An 18987-nucleotide genomic window follows, 5' to 3' on the forward strand; every position below is an offset into this window, starting at 1 on the left:
TCACCTCCCTGACCAAGGTTCTTCTCCCCCGATTGCTTAGTTTGTCCGGACTGCCAGCTCTAGGAAACGTCTTGGTGGTTCAAAACTTTGATGGAGATTGATGGAGGCCACTGTGTTCTTGGGAACCTTCAATGCTGCAGATATGTGTTGGTACCCTTCCCCAGATCTGTGCCTCGACCCAATTCTGTCTCGGAGCTCTACAAACAATTGCTTCCAGCTCATGGCTTGGTTTTTGCTCTGACATGCACTGTCAACTGTGGGACCTTATGTAGACAGGCGTGAGCCTTTCCGAATCATGTTCAATCAATTGAATTTACCACAGATGGACCCCAATCAAGTTGTAGAAACATCTGAAGGATGATCAATGGAAACAGGATGCATCTGAGCTCAATTTCGAGTCTCATAGCAAAGGGTCTAAATACTTAGGTAAATAAGATATTTCTATTTTTAAATGTTAATACATTTGCCAACATTTCTAAAAAACAGTTTTCACTTTGTCATTATGGGGTTTTGTGTGTAGATTGCTGAGGAAATTATTTAATTTGATCTATTTTAGAATAAGGCTGTAATGTAACAAAATGTGGAAAAAGTCAAAGGGTCTGAATACTTTCTGAAGGCACCGTATGTGTTTCTCCTCCTCGAGATGTCTTCACCACCAGCCAATCATTAGAGGCTTGGAGTAACACATGCAAATGTTTAAAGAAGAATAGTGTGAGAGCCACAGGCATTGTTGAAGACCTGCATCTTGGCGACGTGTCACTTTTGACCCCTCAGGTGTGTGTGGGCGGGAGCTCCGCCGTGATTGGCTACGGGCTGCTTTGCGTTTGAGTGGCAGCCCCTAATGAGAACCCTGGAGAGATAACCCGACAGCTGTTTGTTTGCAGCTAACGAGAGACTGGAGGAGGAGTGTGGATCAGAGATGGGAACTCTCTGATAAAGGCTACCTTTACCAGGGCTGGAAAGAGGGGAAATAATGTTTCCTCTAGAGGAAGATGTTCGGGGCTCTCCTTTGTGTCAGAGCAGTATGTTTGAGTCATTGCTCCTGGGCCATTGCTTATGCTCAGCAGCTGCTGTCGGGGTTGGGGGGTGGGACACGGAGGCTGGTTCGTGGAGAGGGACATGGTGTTCCCAGTTGGGTAATGATGATTTATAGCCCAAAGCTATGCCATGTTATATAACTAAACCCACCTGCATCTTCTAATTGATGACACACATTATTAGGAGTTTGTGAGGTGCAGCACTGCAGTGCCTTGGTCAATAAGCTGTTGCTAGATGCCTGTTCACAGAGGCCACTGATGTCCACCCCCTTAATCAAATGGGGAATAGGATACACATGAGTAGGCAACTATAGATATACTTCGCCAACAAATCATCACATCAAATAAAGATTTCACGTTTACAGTAGCCTACAGTACAGTAGCCTAGCCTATTATTTCAGACAAGATGTCAGACTGGTTTATTCATTTTTTTTTTTTTTTTTTTACAGTGACAGAGATGTTTCCCCCTGTAAACTAGTCGCCTGAGGGTGGCGCCAAAAGAGCAAATAGTGCCCCTTGTGCTTTCCTCTGTTGAATTGGATTCCATTACAATCAAACTAATGCCAAAATATGATACATTGAATATATCAACAACTACATAATCACCTATGTGAGTAGATGGTTTTAGAAGTTTGAGAGAGAAAAAAATATCATGAGGTTAGTGTACTGACACATAAAACCACTCCATAGAAACTCCCATCGGGAGATCGACTAACACGTTTGTCTATGAGCTCAAGTAGCCTAAAAATCAATATTAATTTCAGTCACCGTCGGTTTTAACATAAATTGTCTAAGTCCCACCGTTATGATTTAGGTAGTAAATCCGTGTTTACGTCTCGAGTGTTCAGCCTGTGGCATCCAGTGATGTGGATGAGAAGTTGCTGAGGCTGAGACAGAGAGCGGAGTTCGGTGGAGCCCCACCTCCTACCACGCTCTTGTGCGCGGTCTGGAGAGCAGAGCAAGTGCTGAAAAATTATCCTCACTTGATTTCTCATAACAAATACGTGCTTCGTTTACTCTACGCGGTGACATATTCCGTTTTGTGATTAAGACACGTGTGACATTTTAAATACTTTTTAAAATATCGTTCAATCTGTATTTCGTGGTGTGTGGGTTTTACGCACGACATTCGCAAAGCTTGAGAAACTTGGACTAAAGGGATAGATAGATAGGTTGAAGATGAGTGCATATCTTCGCTAAGGTGCAGTTGCAACAGGATTTTAGAGTAGAGAAAAGCAATTGAACGTCGTGGCCAGAAGCATAGAGTTCATAACTACTGGTTATTATCTGTAAAAACGAAATGAATTAATTCTAGCTTGATTTGTGTTATTTTTCGTGGTCAGAAAAATAGCGTTTTTTTTTTGACAGCGGTAGAATGGAAGGCTGCACAATGACATGGGAATGGATTCATCGAATTTGAGGGTAAAGTTATCAATGGTACTAATGGATTTGCTCTCAACTGATGATTTTTTTCGTCGTCGTGATACAGTATTTGGATTGAGTCATTGATACTGAGGTTTGAGGGTTATATACCTGCCTCTGGGACGACAAGAAGGAAAAAAACCCGAGACAATCGCACCCTAAGAAGTCTTTGGCAAAGGTAAATTAAATATATTGACATACAACCAGAATAGTGCTTTCCAAGATAAACGCATGTGCAGTATGTCATGTTTAAAAGTCAAACGTTTCTTAGTAAAGGTTAATTGCCTCTTTCTAAATAGGAAAGTATGTATGATAATATATTTTGTTGCTGTATGTATAATTTCTAATACAATATACACCCATTCATTAAATAGCCTTGTGTACATTTAAACAAATTTAAAAGATGGGTAATTCAAACCACTCCCTAATAGTTCGTTTTCCTGCGAATCCGATTAACCAGGTGCAATAGCTTGAATCGGACACTTGTTTGACTAAAAGCCCTTAAACGTCTGGAGTCGTCACTCTCTCTTTCTCTCTCCCTCCCCGCAGTGAAAGCAAGAGATGCTCTTATCGACCAACTGTGCATACTGACCAGTCATACAGGCTATATTCGTTTAGCATCGTCTATCAATATTTCGTTCCCACTTCCCACATATTAAACGTCAGTTTGACAGTCTACATGACTCCAGACGCAGCTCTTTTCAGTGTATATTTACATTTTTCAGAGACTGAGCGCATTTCTTTAGTGATACACGCCTATGCTTTGTCCATACCCTCCCAAATATTGACAAGCAGTACACATGGGCAGAGTATGGATAAATATTGCTCCTCATGGTGATTAGTATTATTGTTGTCTTGTCATAAAAAGTAACTATGCATCTAACTTCATATAGATTATTAGAGATTACTGAGAGGCAAGGGAGCAGTATGTTATGCAGTATATTGCCTTGCTACTCAAATCAATGTGAAGTGTATAGACTAGCTCTTCTGGAGATAGATTCTCAGACTAAACTATGACAGGGTTCCCTTTTCAAGAATTGTGTTTTAATAATTCTATTTGTGTTTATTGGTGAGCTGCTTCTTGTATGTTTTAGAGTCGGCATAAAGTGATGTATTTCTGCACATATTAGATGTTAAGCATGGGTATGGCTTGAAGCTAAAGCCAGTGCTAGGGAAAGGATTTTCATCTTGGGCCATTCACACACATTGATTCAATCAGACCGCCATGTCTCTGATGTGCAATCTTCAGACATTGATTTATCAAATTACTTAGAATTTCCATCCATTCCCAAAAACATCACTCAGCTACAATGCATACTTCTAAGTTAGACAGTTAACGTATGTTTGAAACACTTTGCGGGATGGAGGCCTACTGTACGTACACATGCTTATTCATGACTTAACTCAAGCTTTCAATGTATGATATACACAAGCCTTTGAGCTACACTCACATTCCTCAAATTCAGCTCTGTGTGTTTGTGACAAAGTGATTTCAAGCCTTATACTCCTACGGTAACAAGGTGATTTAAAGAGACATGTGTTGCCATATGGCATGAACCCAAGGAATGAAACCATTAGTGGCATAGCAATATAGGCCTACTGTACTGTGTTTGAAATGGAATCATTGTGAGACAGAGGAATGATGAGTCAGTTAATGATGAATTGCTGCTGAGGCTTATCCCAGAACCTGTTGCAGTCTGATGACCATGATCTGTCAGTGACCAGGCTGTGGGGAAGAGAAAAGGTCACTGCCACACGGAAGGCTGATGTCACCAGGATGCCTTGTAAAAGCTGTTGATAAAAGCTGCTTGTGTTGCAGCTGATAATGACAATGGCGGACAAAACATCAGGATTAGATCATTCTTATGTCTATAATTGTTCAATGCATGCCAAAGGTTATATTCTCTATGGCATTTTGATGAATGGAGAGCCATGATTCTAGGGCACTTCAACACACAGAATCCCTGGGCTGCAATTATGACCCAGTAATGGCTTGTGCTAGGGTTCTTCATACATCTGGACTGGGTTCTTCATACATCTAGGAATTAGAATACTAGAATGGATATGAACCTTCTTTTGATGGTTCAAAGGTCAGCCATGTTGGTCTGGGAGTTGGTCAACCATGGGTTGCCAGTGCTGTAGTAAGATATTGTGTAAAACAATGAATGTGAAGAATGCATCTGCAATGTACATGTGCGTACGTATGTTAGCTAGCCAGCCAGTTTTAGAGGAATGATTCCAGAATGTTAAAGAAATTACTGCCAACATTCCATTCAAATAATGCAGTCAATCCACAGCCATATACTGGCCCAAATCAGTTCATGTGAAGACGAGTTGTAAATGCAACAACAAGTACTGATATTGTATCATATAATAGCACTCACAGCTTTCCAAGAAAACACAATCTGAGACATTTATGGTCTGTTTGTAAATATTTGAGAAGCTACTTGTACAGAAAATGTGTATAAAAACCCATCTTAACTGTATTTATAGTTAAATGGCTATGTTAGGTGCACAATAATTCAATTAGACCATTTCTGATATGTCACTTGCCTTACTTTTATTTGCCTGTATATGTAATGCAGGAAATGCATCAGCTATGCCTCTACTGCCATTCATTTCAATAAAACTACTTTTGGACTTGTCACTGACCATGATGGCTGCTATTTCGCCCCATTGTGGAACGTTGAGGGTTTTTGACGTATCCCCTCTAGTAATTTAATAGGATCTCTATGGAGTACTTGATATTCTTCTTCACATATTTTGTGTCACTCAATACGATTGCAATCCAATGTTATGCATATTCTGAACTCTTGGATTATGTTTTATTAATGTTTACTTGGAAATATGCTGGAACTGCATGAGTAATTTAATATCACAATTACATCAGAATTATTATTAATATATTATTTTTTGCCGTGAAAATAACACAAGCCATTGACCTCATTACTCGTTCTGGCTTTTCCAAAATCCCAGTGCTGTTGAACTCACCCTCTGTTGAGGAGATACACACAACTTGCAGTGCTGCAGCCCTCAAAAGCACACGCTATTACAGTCCAGGTTGAGTTGTAATTGTGTATCTGCTCTTATCCGTTACCTGAAAGTATACGGACTCTTATCTCAAATGGAAACTGGGCTTAGACTCTTCAGTGGAGTAGTCCACTCATAGGTATGAATAAGCTATGTATGTTACTCTGTATATTGCTTCTGTTATTGAGGCTTCCATAGACTCATATCTGACGATGAACGTGTGACTATAATCTGAGTTGTGTATGTGTGTACCTGATCTGGAGACTGTTGAAAGAATATTGTTGCAATTATCTCCTTGGAAGTGATTATGTGATCACTTCTAATGAGTGTTTGGAGTCTCTTATCTAGAGGAAAGTGTGGTTATGGCTTTATTAAGGAGACATTTTAAAGAACCTCTGAGAGACATTCATTCACTGTATGAAGACTCCTGAAGGTCCATACGACACTTATTAGGAGTGAGTTTTATATGATTAGCCTAACTGGGTGAGTGGTATCTTTTTTTCCCTTTAGTATTTAGGATCTCTTGGGATCTGTTTTAGATACTGTATGTCATCTGAGAAGCTTTTGAATTGTTTTCATGCAAGTCAATACAGTACTGCAGTCCAATGCTGCTTTCATCATGCTCCTTTGTAAAGCAACACTTTCAAAGGAGATATTGAGATATTGAAAGTGTTGCTTTACAAAGGAGATATTGTTATGGGTCATTGCTGTTGAACTTGATGACTGTCTTCCTCAGCAATGGTGGACATGGAGGATGAGGGTGATAATGTGCTCTGGGTTAACTAGCTGTCATTGAGTTTATTTGTCTCCATATGTTTGTCACCACAAGCTCATGACATTAACAGGACTATAGGCTGGAAAAGTAATGTATTCTCTGATCTCCTCCAATTTAGTTTATTTATAAAAACTTAATAGATGGCAACATGTTTAGTTTCTATGTAGCTGTAGTCTTAGGTTTAAAAAACGATGTACTCTTACGATGTACTCTTTAAACATGCTTTTACTCTACGTGCTGTCATTCAAGCCACATCGACTGGAGGCTGCCCTGCAAATGTAAAAAGGACACATCAATAACTAAGCAATTAGTGCATCAATAACGTGCACTTCCAATCTTAACGGATTCAAAGGAATTGGATTTCTAATTGGTATTCTAGACATGCTCATGTTTTGCTGTTTAGTTTGAACATGTATTTGCTTTGCAACATTGTTGCATGCAAAGAGGGGCAGAAAAATACTGGCTTACGGCCCAAAATATATGCAGCTATAGGATCGCTAAATTTGTTCACGGATGCTTTTTGACACGCACACACTCACCCACATACTGTACACACAGTTTTTCTATTCTTGTTGGGTCACAGAGTAACATTTATTTCCATTCAAAATCCTATTTTAACCCTAACCTTGACCCCTAAACCTAACCCAAACCCTAATTCTAACTCTAACCCAACCGCTAAGCTTAAAGCCTTGTCCTCGTGGGGACATGGGAAATGTCTTCATGAGGAAGAATTTTCCTTGTTTTACTATCCTTATGGGAACTTTTTGGGATTTCAGGGCCAGACCACACACACACACACACGCACACAAAAACATAAACTCACAAGAAACGTCCTCTCACTGTCAACTATTTTCAGCAAACTTAACGTGTACATATTTGTATGAATATAACAAGATTCAACAACTGAGACATAAACCGAACAAGTTCCACAGACATGTGACTAACAGAAATGGAATAATGTGAACAAAGTGGGGCCAAAATCAAAAGTAACCGTCAGTATCTGGTGTGGCCACCAGCTGCATTAAGTACTGCAGTGCATCTCCTCATGGACTGCACCTTTGCCAGTTCTTGCTGTGAGATGTTATCTCACTCTTCCAAGGCACCTACAAGTTCCCGGACATGTCTGGGGGGAATGGCCCTAGCCCTTACCCTCCGATCCAACAGGTCCCAGACGTGCTCAGTGGGATTGAGATCCGGGCTCTTCGCTGGCCATGGCAAAACACTGACATTCCTGTCTTGCAGGAAATCACGCACAGAACGAGCAGTATGGTTGATGGCATTGTCATGCTGGAGGGTCATGTCAGGATAAGCCTGCAGGAAGGGTACCACATGAGGGAGGAGAATGTCTTTCCTGAAATGCACAGTGTTGAGATTGCCTGCAATGGCAACAAGCTCAGTCCGATGATGCTGTGACACACCGCCCCAGACCATGACGGATCCTCCACCTCCAAAATCGATCCCGTTCCAGATTACAGGCCTCTGTGTAATGCTCATTCCTTCGACGATAAACATGAATCCGACCATCACCACTGGTGAGACAAAACCGACACTCGTCAGTGAAGAGCACTTTTTGCCAGTCCTGTCTGGTCCAGTGATGGTGGGTTTGTGCCCATAGGCGACGTTGTTGCCGGTGATGTCTGGTGAGGACCTGCCTTACAACAGGCCTACAAGCCCTCAGTCCAGCCACTCTCAGCCTATTGCGGACAGTCTGAGCACTGACGGGGGGATTGTGCATTCCTGGTGTAACTCAGACAGTTGTTGTTGCCATCCTATACCTGTACCGCAGGTGTGATGTCCAGATGTACGAATCCTGTGCAGGTGTTGTTACACGTGGTCTGCCACTGCGAGGACGATCAGCTGTCCGTCCTATCTCCCTGTAGTGCTGTCTTAGGCAACTCACAGTATGGACATTGCAATTTATTGCCCTGGCCACATCTGCAGTCCTCATGCCTCCTTGCAGCATGCCTAGGCACGTTCACGCAGATGAGCACGGACCCTGGGCATCTTTCTTTTGATATTTTTCATAGTCAGTAGAAAGGCCTCATTAGTGTCCTAAGTTTTCATAACTGTGATCTTAATTGCCTACTGTCTGTAAGCTGTTAGTGTCTTAACGACCGTTCCACATTGAACAAGCATGGGAAACAGTGTTTAAACCCTTTACAATGAAGATCTGTGAAGTTATTTGGATTTTTACGAATTATATTTGAAAGCCCGGGTCCCGAAAAATTGATGTTTCTCTTTCTTTTCTTTTTTACATACTAACATATAATAGCAGTCAAACGTTTGGACACACCTACTCATTCAGGTTTTTTTTCTTTATTTTTACTATTTTCTACATTGTAGAATAATAGGGAAGACATCAAAACTATGAAATAACACATGGAATCATGTAGTAATCCAACAAAAATTGATTTTAGATTCTTCAAAGTAGCCACCCTTTGCTTTGATGACAGCTTTGCATTCTCTCAACCAGCTTCACCTGGAATGCTTTTCCAACAGTCTTGTAGGAGTTCCCACATATGCTGAGCACTTGTTAGCTGCGTTTCCTTCACCCTGCGGTCCAACTCATCCCAAACCATCTCTATTGGGTTGAGGTCGGGTGATTGTGGCGGCTAAGTCACCTGATGCAGCACTCCATCACTCTCATTCTTGGTCAAATAACCCCTACACAGCCTGGAGGTGTGTTTACGGTCATTGTCCTGTTGAAAAACAAATGATAGTCCCACTAAACACAAACCAGATGGGTTGGCATATCGCTGCAGAATGCTGTGGTAGCCAAGCTGGTTATGTGTGTCTTGAATTCTAAATAAATCACAAACAGTGTCACCAGCAAAGCACCCCCACACCATAACACCTCTTCCTCCATGCATCGCGGTGGAATCCACACAAGCGGAGATAATACGTTCACCTGCTCTGCATCTCACAAAAGCACGGCGGTTGGAACCAAAAATGTCAAATTTGGACTCATTTGACTGAAGGGCAGATTTCCACCAGTCTAATGTCCATTGCTCATGTTTCTTGACCCAAACAAGTCTATTCTTCTTATTGGTTTCCTTTAGTAGTGGTTTCTTTGCAGCAATTCGACCATGAAGGCCTGATTCACACAGTCTCCTCTGAACAGTTGATGTTGAGATGTGTCTGTTACTTGAACTCTGTGAAGCATTTATTTGGGCAGCTATCTAAGGTGCAGTTAACTTTAATGAACTTATCCTCTGCAGCAGAGGCAGCTCTGTCTTCCTTTCCTGTGTCGGTCCTCATGAGAGCCAGTTTCATCATGGCGCTTAATGTTGTTTTTTTTTTGACTGCACTTGAAGAAACGTTCAAAGTTCTTTACATTTCCCAGAATGACTGACTTACAGTAATGCTGGACTGTTGTTTCTCTTTGCTTATTTGAGCTGTTCTTCCCATAATCTGGACTTGGGCTATCTTCTGTATACCAACCCTACCTTGTCACAACACAGCTGATTGGCTCAAATGTATTAAGAAGGAAAGACATTCCACAAATTAACTTTTAACAAGGCACACCTGTCAATTGAAATGCATTCCATGTGACTACCTCATGAAGCTGGTTGAGAGAATGCCAAGAGTGTGCAAAGCTGTCATCAAGGCAAAGGGTGGCTACTTTGAAGAATCTAAAATCTATTTGAATTTGTTGAACACTTTCTTAGGTTACTACATGTATTATTTCATAGTTTTGATGTCTTCACCATTATTCTACAATGTAGAAAATTGTAAAAAAATTAAGAAAAACCCTTGAATGAGTAAGTGTGTTCCAACTTTTGACTGGTGCTGTACATACATACATACATACATACATACATACATACATACATACATACATACATACATACATACATACATACATACATACATACATACATACATACATACATACATACATACATACATACATACATACATACATACATCAGCATGCAAAGGCTATAAGGACCTGTGCTGGAGCACTACAACTATATAAACCACCCCAATGAACAGTCTCATCCTCTTTCGAGTTACAGCGAGAACTCTTCTCACACATGAAATAATTCAAGCCTAAAATCATTTGCAGTCTGAGAAATAGTGTATTCTTTAGCTTGCGGAATATGGATCAAAGCAGAAGCTAAACTAGCGGGGTAGTGATTAATGGGGTGGGGTGGTGTAGCAGGTTAGAAATCAAACATGAACATTACAGTGTGTAAATTAGCCCATAACAGCAGAGTAGGATGGAGATCTCATCTGCTCAAAAGTAAAGCTGCATTTTGTGATAAGGCGCAGGCCAGGTTACAGATCAGCAACATGTTCCACATGAAGCCAAACACTGATGTGCTGCTGCCTCTGGGTGCTGCAGCTGGAGCCTTAGGTTGGTCAGACCTCTCTCGTATTAGATCAGTCAGATTATGCATTTTCAGTCTTGTCTTTTATATCATATCGTCAAGGTTTCGTAAACATACTGTATGGTTTGTTCAACAGTGTTTTTTTTTTTTGTTGTGGCGTTGCATTCACAAGCTGCTTCTATACACATTTAATGATGTCTAGGAGGCTCAACCTTGAACCGTGGCACTGTACCCTGTCTTTGAGACTCTGCATTGGATTATACAGCTGCCGTAATGCACACTGGGCCGCTCTCACTTTATCTTCTGTGTAAATTCTGTCTGGAAATCAATTCTTTGAAAAATATATATATATTTATGTAGCGCTTAAACAAGTTTCCAATACTGGCTGTTGCCGTTTTCAATATCCTCAGCACCTTGCTGAATATCTGATTTAGTGAATGAAAACAGTTACAAACTGTCTGCAAAAGCTCAATTTGGTTTAATTAATGTGGCAAAAATAAGGAGGGGAAATCACCCAACATGCCGAACTGTTGTTACACGATTCCACATTTAGATGAATGACATTATCATCCCTATTTGTTAAATTGTTCCTTTCAAATAGAAGATTGAGTGCTCATTGCTTTATAAATTCCCTGTAAGTCACTAAGTCAGTGGAGAAAATCTCCAACATCTGAACCATTATTTTTCAAGCATGGCAAAAATGGTCCTTGGGAGAAACATGTTATGCTCATTGTTCATGTTTCCTGGGTTTTTGTCCAGTTGACAGGGGAAAGATAATCCTTGCTCTCTTAACAAGGATATTATCTATTCCAATGTGGAGAGCTTGTTTTTGGTAAATATGCCATATATGATGAATCGTTCCTTGTATTGTCATTGCAGAAGAAACATTATTTTCACATACCTGGGAGAATACATTTTTTTCACTTATGTTAAAACCCCTAGAATTATAAAATCTTAGTTATACCCCAATGAAGATACTATATATATCGTATCAACAGTTTCCCGTGTGTATCAAGAATAGTCCACCACCCAAAGGACAGCCAGCCAACTTGACACAACTGTGGGAAGCATTGGAGTTCAAATGGGCCAGCATCACTGTGGAATGCTTTCGACACCTTGTAGAGTCCATGCCATGATTAATTGAGGCTGTTCTGAGGGCAAAAGGGCGGGGAGTGCAACACAATATTATAAAAATATTCTTAATGTTTTGTACACTCAGTGTATATACATACCGTATGTATAACTATGGCTGTTGATTAACTATGTTGTTTCAGAGCACATTCAACATAACCAATAAACCTTAAGCCCAAGTATAGTTTTTCATCTTTAATGTGTTATTTTTATTTTTCATTTTTTTTGCTGGCAGGTAATCTGGTGACGGACTTCATGGAACTGCACTTGGGAGCAGTTCTGTTGTGGGTCCTGGTGTTGGACTGCTGTGGTTGGGCTGAGTCTGGTATCCTCTACCGGGTCCAGGAGGAGCAGCCCCCCAGCACGCTGATTGGCAGCCTGGCATCAGACCAGGGCCTGCCAGACTCTGGTCACTTGTACAAGCTGGAGGTGGGCTCTCCGTACCTGCGAGTGGATGGGAAGACAGGGGACATCTTCACCACAGAGATCCCCATAGACAGGGAGACACTGAGGGACTGCCGCAGTATTGTCAGGGGCAAGCCCTGCTTCCTGGAGTTTGAAGTGTCCGTCACAGACCTAATCCACAACCAGAGCCCCAGGCTCATTGAGGGCCGCATCGAGGTCCAGGACATCAACGACAACACGCCGCAGTTTCCCTCCCCCGTGCTCACCATCTCTGTCCCAGAAAACACCCACTTGGGAGCTCTGTTCTCCATTCCCCTGGCCACAGACAGGGACTCGGAGAGGAACGGGGTGGCCGACTACGCCCTCACCGCTGGGCCAGACGCGGTGACGCTCTTCGGACTGCAGGTGGCGGAAGACAGGGGGGAGAAGCTGCCCCAGCTCATCGTCCTGGGCAGTCTGGACCGGGAGCTCAAGGACTCGTACGACCTGACAATCAAAGCTGTGGACGGAGGTAACCCCCAGCGCTATAGCAGTGCCTTGCTGAGAGTGGTGGTTGCTGATGCTAACGACAATGCTCCGAAGTTTGAGAAGGCCACGTACGAGGCAGAGGTTTCAGAAAACAGCCCTGTGGGACACTCTGTTTTGCAGGTAAAACATTATTTTAATATTGCAGAGTGATCAAGGTGTTGTGTACGCTACCGTATAGATTGGATACAACTTTGACTGTGAGAAGACTAAGTGTTTTATATCCACAACTCATTAGGGCCCAACATGCGGTGCTGGGTTTCTAGGTTTTTACCATGATGAAATGCCTGAATGAAGTTACTGAATTTGCAATTTCACAGTGTAGTCTTATTGAACTGCTGCCAGAAGCAGCAAAGCGTAGCCAATTTATTGAACGTTTTTTGAACAATTAGCCCACTCAATAAAGTTTCTTCCCGAGCGGGTATTTTGGTTGACAGTTTCTAAGTCAAATAAACCCTCAGTGTACATTTATTTTCATTACACATGTGTCTCTCTGAAGCTAGGATGGTGTGTTTTCATATCATTGCAAGATATGTATATAATATGCACATTTAGACTGCCTTGCTTATCGCCCTCTTGCTGTAAACCTAAACCCCTTACCCATACCTCCATATGCTAACATAATCCCTGAATTCTTACCCTGATTCCAACCTCTAACCTAATCCCTTGTCTCTGATTGCAGGTGAAAGCCAATGACTCTGACATGGGCCCCAATGGAGAGATAGAATACACACTACACCAGGCATTAGACCCAGTGCCAAAACTCCTGCGAATTGATCGCTCCACTGGCATCATCTATGTCAAAGGGCCCTTGGATCGGGAAGAAATCAGCGATTTGACATTCTACGTAGTGGCCAGGGACAAAGGTCCCCAACCCAAAAGCTCCAAGACCTTTGTGACAATCCAGGTGACTGACCAGAACGACAATTCCCCTGCTGTGGAGATCCGTGGGATCGGCCTGGTGACCCACAGTGACGGGGTGGCCAACATATCAGAGGACATGCCAGTGGGCACGGCGGTGGCCCTTGTCCAGGTGTCTGACAGGGATGAGGGGGAGAATGCAGTGGTCACCTGTGTGGTGGCGGGGGACGTGCCGTTCCAGCTGCGCCCGGCTAGTGACTCGTCCACTAACAAGAGGAAGTATTTTCTGCAGACTACAACCCCCTTGGACTATGAGAGGGTCAGGGAATACCGTGTGGAGATTGTGGCTGTTGACTCTGGCAACCCAGCTCTTTCTAGTACTAACTCATTGAAGGTGCAGGTGACTGATGTTAATGACAACTCCCCAGTGTTTTCCCCAAACCTGTTTGAGGTTGCCTTTGCAGAGGAGAACCAGCCAGGGGACAAGGTTGTGGACGTGGTTGCCACGGACGCTGATAGCGGAACTAACGCCGAGCTGGTCTACAGCATCGTAGCAGACACATCTACCAGGGGCCTGTTTGAGATTGACCCCGATTCAGGGGAGGTGAGGGCACGGAGCTCACTGGACAGAGAGCATAAAGAACGCTATGAGTTCCGGGTCACTGCGTCTGATAAAGGTTCTCCCAGTCACAGAGGAACAGCCACGGTCGTGGTCAAGGTGCTGGACCGCAATGACAACGACCCCAAGTTCATGCTAAGTGGCTACAGCTTCTCTGTTCTTGAGAACATGCCCCCACTCAGCGCCGTTGGCATGGTGACTGTGCTGGACATGGACCAGGGAGAGAACGCCAGAGTGCAGCTCTCTGTGGAGCCAGACGGAGGGAAGTTTGTGATTCAGAATGGAACAGGAACCATCCTGTCCAGCATCTCCTTTGACCGGGAGAAGGAGAGCAGCTACACCTTCCGTCTGAAGGCCGTAGACGGGGGAGAGCCTCCCAGGTCCTCCTATGTAGGCGTTACCATCAATGTCCTGGATGAAAACGACAATGATCCTGTGGTCACCAAGCCCTCCAACTCCTCCTTCAGACTCCTGTCCCCTCTAGCTGCCCCAGAAAGCCGTGTGGAGCTAGTGGAGGCTGAAGACCTGGACACTGGCCCCAATGCAGAGCTGGTCTTCAGCATCACGGGAGGAAACCCTTATGACCTCTTCAGCATCTCCTCCACTACTGGGGAGATCACCCTGGTCAAGGAGCTGACCCGGAAACATGGTGGGCTCCATCGCCTGGTGGTGAGGGTGAGTGATGCGGGCAAACCCGCACGCCACGCCACTGCCATGGTGCACATCTACGTCAATGAGACCATTGCTAACGTCAGCCTGGTGGAAGCACTGGTGGGACACAGTCTCTACACCCCTCTGGAGACAGACATTGCTGGTGACCCTGACTACGGCCTGGCGGCCCAGCGCAGTAACATTGTGTACGGAAGCCTGGCGGGAGTGGCGGGCGTTGTCATGGTGATCGTAGTGGTGGTGTTTATCCGCCACCGCATTCAGCGGGAGACAAAGAGCGGCTACCAGGCTGGCAAGAAGGAGACCAAGGACCTTTACGCCCCTAAGCAGGGGCCAAAGAATGGCAAAGGCAAGAGGGGAAGGAAAGGAAAGCCCTCCAAGTCCCCCAAGCCCTTGGGAGAGGAGGAGGAGGTCAGTCTCCAGAAGAGTCTCAAGTTCAACCTGGATGGGGTCAACGACAGCCCCAGGATCCACCTGCCCCTGACATACCCCCCAGGCAGCCCTGACCTTGGCAGACACTACCGCTCCAACTCTCCCCTACCATCCATCCAGCTGCAGGCCCAGTCTCCGTCGGCCTCCCAGAAGCACCAGGCAGTCCAGGACCTCCCTGCAACCAACACCTTTGTAGGGACTGGAGGAGATGACAATTCAACAGGCTCAGACCAGTACTCGGATTATAGCTACAAGGCCAGCCAGCCAAAGTACAACAGCAAGCAGGTAAGAGCCAGAGCTTCGAAAGCAAAACAATAATTTGTTTAAATTGCCTGTGACAAAGGTAGGAGGTGGTGTGTTATTAGTGGAGTGGCTGTGATATTTAAGGCTATGGATGGGGGCCATTAACGTTGGAAATTCCGCCCCAAAAACAATCAAGCAGCCGTTTCAGAATGCTGTTGGCTACCTGCTTTTCATCGCCTGATTTAAACACACAATCAGTAACTAAAAAAGGCTTTAGTAATTAGGAAAACTTCCATCCACTTGGAGGGTGAAAGGGCACATGGGAGTAATAAGAAACTGCTTTTGGTCTCCTCTTTTACCGGGGTGGAGACGAGTCTCCTACCCCTTCTCCCCCCCTCTTCCCCCTCTTCCCATGGGTTCATAAATCTAGCTGGTGAATGGAGGAGGTGAGGTAGAGGGCGAGGTTCATGTCTGAGTGACTTACTCTTACACTTCTGCTTGACCTCACGCCCTGTGGTCCATACAGGTCACATGCTCTTATCTTCTCACTGCACTGCACTCCACTTCACTTGGCTTGGCTCTGACCCTTCTACCATTGCCATGGAAACAGAAATATTAATAGGCTCAGAGAGGATTAGAATGCAAAAATAAATTAGAGAGAGTATGTCTGTATGTCTCTGTGCATATATGCGTGCTTGCTTGAATGACTGATTGTGTGCCCGTGTGTGTGTGTATCTACAAGTGTCTATTAGCTTAACCTGACCTGCGCGGTACAATATGTTCAAGAAATTATCCTATTCTTCAAGGGAAATGGGTGACTGGGCTCTGAATATGTGTGGGACACTTTGAGGATAAGGAAGCTTATCTCCAGAACCCAGTCAGTCACCACTGGTTGGCTAGTGGCTGGTGGGTAATTTCAGCAGATGTTGCCTGACAGCTTGGACAATTGCGAGCCCCTGTGGGTTAAGAGAGTCAGTAGTGTGTACAGTCACCACTGTCTCAGTGATGGACAGCATATACGAGCAAAGTGACAATGAACTGTAGCCCTGCAGTGGGTTGGCATGTTTGGGTCTATGTGAGTAAGTCTGTGTTTCCAGGTGGGCTTTGTGCTTGGGTTTGTATTTGAGGACATACATGTCTAATCTAGCTATATGCTACTGCTATTGTCTGTGCTGTGTGCACCTGTGCATCAAGCGAGCCTCCTCACCTCTCTCTGTTTGCGTTTCTCGGCGTGAGTGTGTAAAGTGTTTCAAAACATGTGTGAGTTGATGGAAAGGTGCCGCAAAAACGCGGACAGATGTTAAAACTCATGTGACATACCTCAGCAGATGTTACCTCATGTATGGCATCCCCTCTCACATCAGGAAGAACAGATTGACCAAAATAAATAATAAAGTTGCTGCCTATTGGAGTGACAGATGTGGAGTGGAGAGCTTACTCTAGTCAACCATGCTGGTCTAAACAATGACTCACATTTTCAGTGGGGATGTGCTCAGGTGTCTGTGACTAGAACTGAGCTTCTCAATGATTCTTGGCAGTGCTGAATGTAAACACACTGGTGCTACCATTCGCTGTCAGCACATATTCATATCTCTGGCAGTTTCACCTCTTTTCTTTTTAGACCTAGCTCCAATAACTGGATGTGGGAGGGTGTTTCTCAATATGCATACTACCATGCTCTGAGCATGAAAATTGGAGCACGGGAGTGTCGTAGTATGTCCAAATCAAGGTACAGTATGCGAAACGGAGCACGGCTAGCAGTTCTCTAATTGCGTACTCCGTTTCTACATATTTTGCAGCATGCATCAATTCAAGCTTCAACAGAAAGTATGCACAGAAAAATTACGCAACCAAGTAAAAAAGGCAGGACATTATTTGAGCTGAAGTGAGAGACTTCAGAATGAAATGTTGCCTATTCACATCTCATATGATGCCTGACTACAATCTTTTATCTTGATACATTATCTATATTATAGGGCTAACTGACTAGCTATTACTGTTAGCTAGCCAAATAGCCACAAAGAATGATCAGCTAGCTAGCTACCCATGAAGAATCTACCCATTCATTTTAGGTCCTGTTTGCCTGTTAAACTATATGGTTAGCTACATTAATATGATTCGTATATAGCTAGCTGATAGTTAAACTTTTGCTTTGTGTATATCTTGTTTCGTCGATTGTCCTGGCTGGAGGAAGGTTCAGTGAATGGGTAAGTCCATAGTAAATCAATAGGGCTAGCTAGCTACCCACGAAGAATGTACATCTAACTTGCATGACATAAGTTTTAGATAATTTGTGACGGTTTAACTAGCTGGCTAGCTAGATTATTGTGATTCACAGAGCTAGCAGATAATTATGAAGTAAAATATTTGCTTTGTGATATGTTGTTTTTTCCCTATTGTTGCCATTGTCCTGGCTGGAAGAAGGTTCCAGTGAATGGGGAGATGCAGCGAGAGTGTGAGTGCTTTACAAATGTAATGTTTTATGCATTCTCCACACTCTTATTCTCACAAGAACGTACTCAAGAGAACATCCTTGGAGAATGCACTTACAGAATGAGAATGTGGAGCAGGGTAGTATGCATATTGAAAAACACCCGTAGTGCACAAAACATTAGGAACGTAGACTGACCAGGTGAATCCAGGTGAAAGCTATCATCCCTTTATTGATGTCACTTGTTAAATCCACTTCAATCATTATAGATGAAGGGGAGGAGACAGGTTAAAGTAGGATCTTGAAGCCTTAAGAGAATTGAGACAGTTTCCTGTGTGTATGAGGAATGGTCCACCACCCAAAGGACATCCAGCCAACTTGACACACCTGTGGGAAGCATTGGAGTCAACATGGGCCAGCATCTCTGTGGAACGCTTCCAGCACTGTGTAGAGTCCATGCCCCGACAAATTGAGGCTGTTCTGAGGGCAAAAGGGGGTACAACTCAATATTAGGAAGGTGTTCCTAATGTTTGTACAATCAGTGATCAAGTAAACAACCACTTAATTTCCCAGTGGCGTGATCTGGTCTGGACAGAGCTGTGTGAAGCCTATGTCCCAATCCAAAGGCAGCTGCCTGATGCCTACCTGCCTCACCTACCTTTGTAGGTAGCACTTTTCCAGTAGGCAACTTCTGATTGGGATGGGATTCTAAGGCAGCATCTGCGAGACATTTAGTTACATTGTAGCCACTCTAGCACGGTGAGCAACTAGTGCTAGCAATTCAGTGAACAACTATCCCAAAATGGAAATATCTTTTTACAAATAAAAAGTAAACAAGTTACAAAATTGATCTCCTCAGTATCTGTTCATGAATTAAGTTGACACCAACCAGAATACTTAGCCTACAGTATAGGGTCCTCCTCTAGCATATTGCTTGGTCTGCAGCTCCATCTTTGTGGAATGTGGACATGACAGGTAAGCTTGCATGCATGATACAAAAACTACAGTTTTTTTGAGATAGCTAAGCTATTTTACTGACTGTTTAAGAATGATTAATAGCCAGAATAGTAGTG

The 18987-nt window shown here is 43.6% G+C and overlaps 1 protein-coding gene across 1 annotated transcript in view; it reads left to right on the plus strand.

Moving 5' to 3' along the window:
• The first annotated feature begins 1997 nt into the window (after positions 1-1997).
• Positions 1998-18987, plus strand: part of LOC112250293 (protocadherin-1-like) — a 97061-nt gene continuing 80071 nt past the window's right edge. Inside the window, exons 1-3 of the mRNA XM_024420331.2 lie at positions 1998-2637; positions 11965-12782; positions 13342-15525. Coding sequence (XP_024276099.1) covers positions 11985-12782; positions 13342-15525 — 2982 coding nt within the window. The 5' untranslated portion in view covers positions 1998-2637; positions 11965-11984. The remainder of the gene's footprint in view (positions 2638-11964; positions 12783-13341; positions 15526-18987) is intronic.

Source organism: Oncorhynchus tshawytscha, linkage group LG30, assembly GCF_018296145.1.
Source record: "Oncorhynchus tshawytscha isolate Ot180627B linkage group LG30, Otsh_v2.0, whole genome shotgun sequence".
Lineage (NCBI taxonomy): Eukaryota > Metazoa > Chordata > Actinopteri > Salmoniformes > Salmonidae > Oncorhynchus > Oncorhynchus tshawytscha.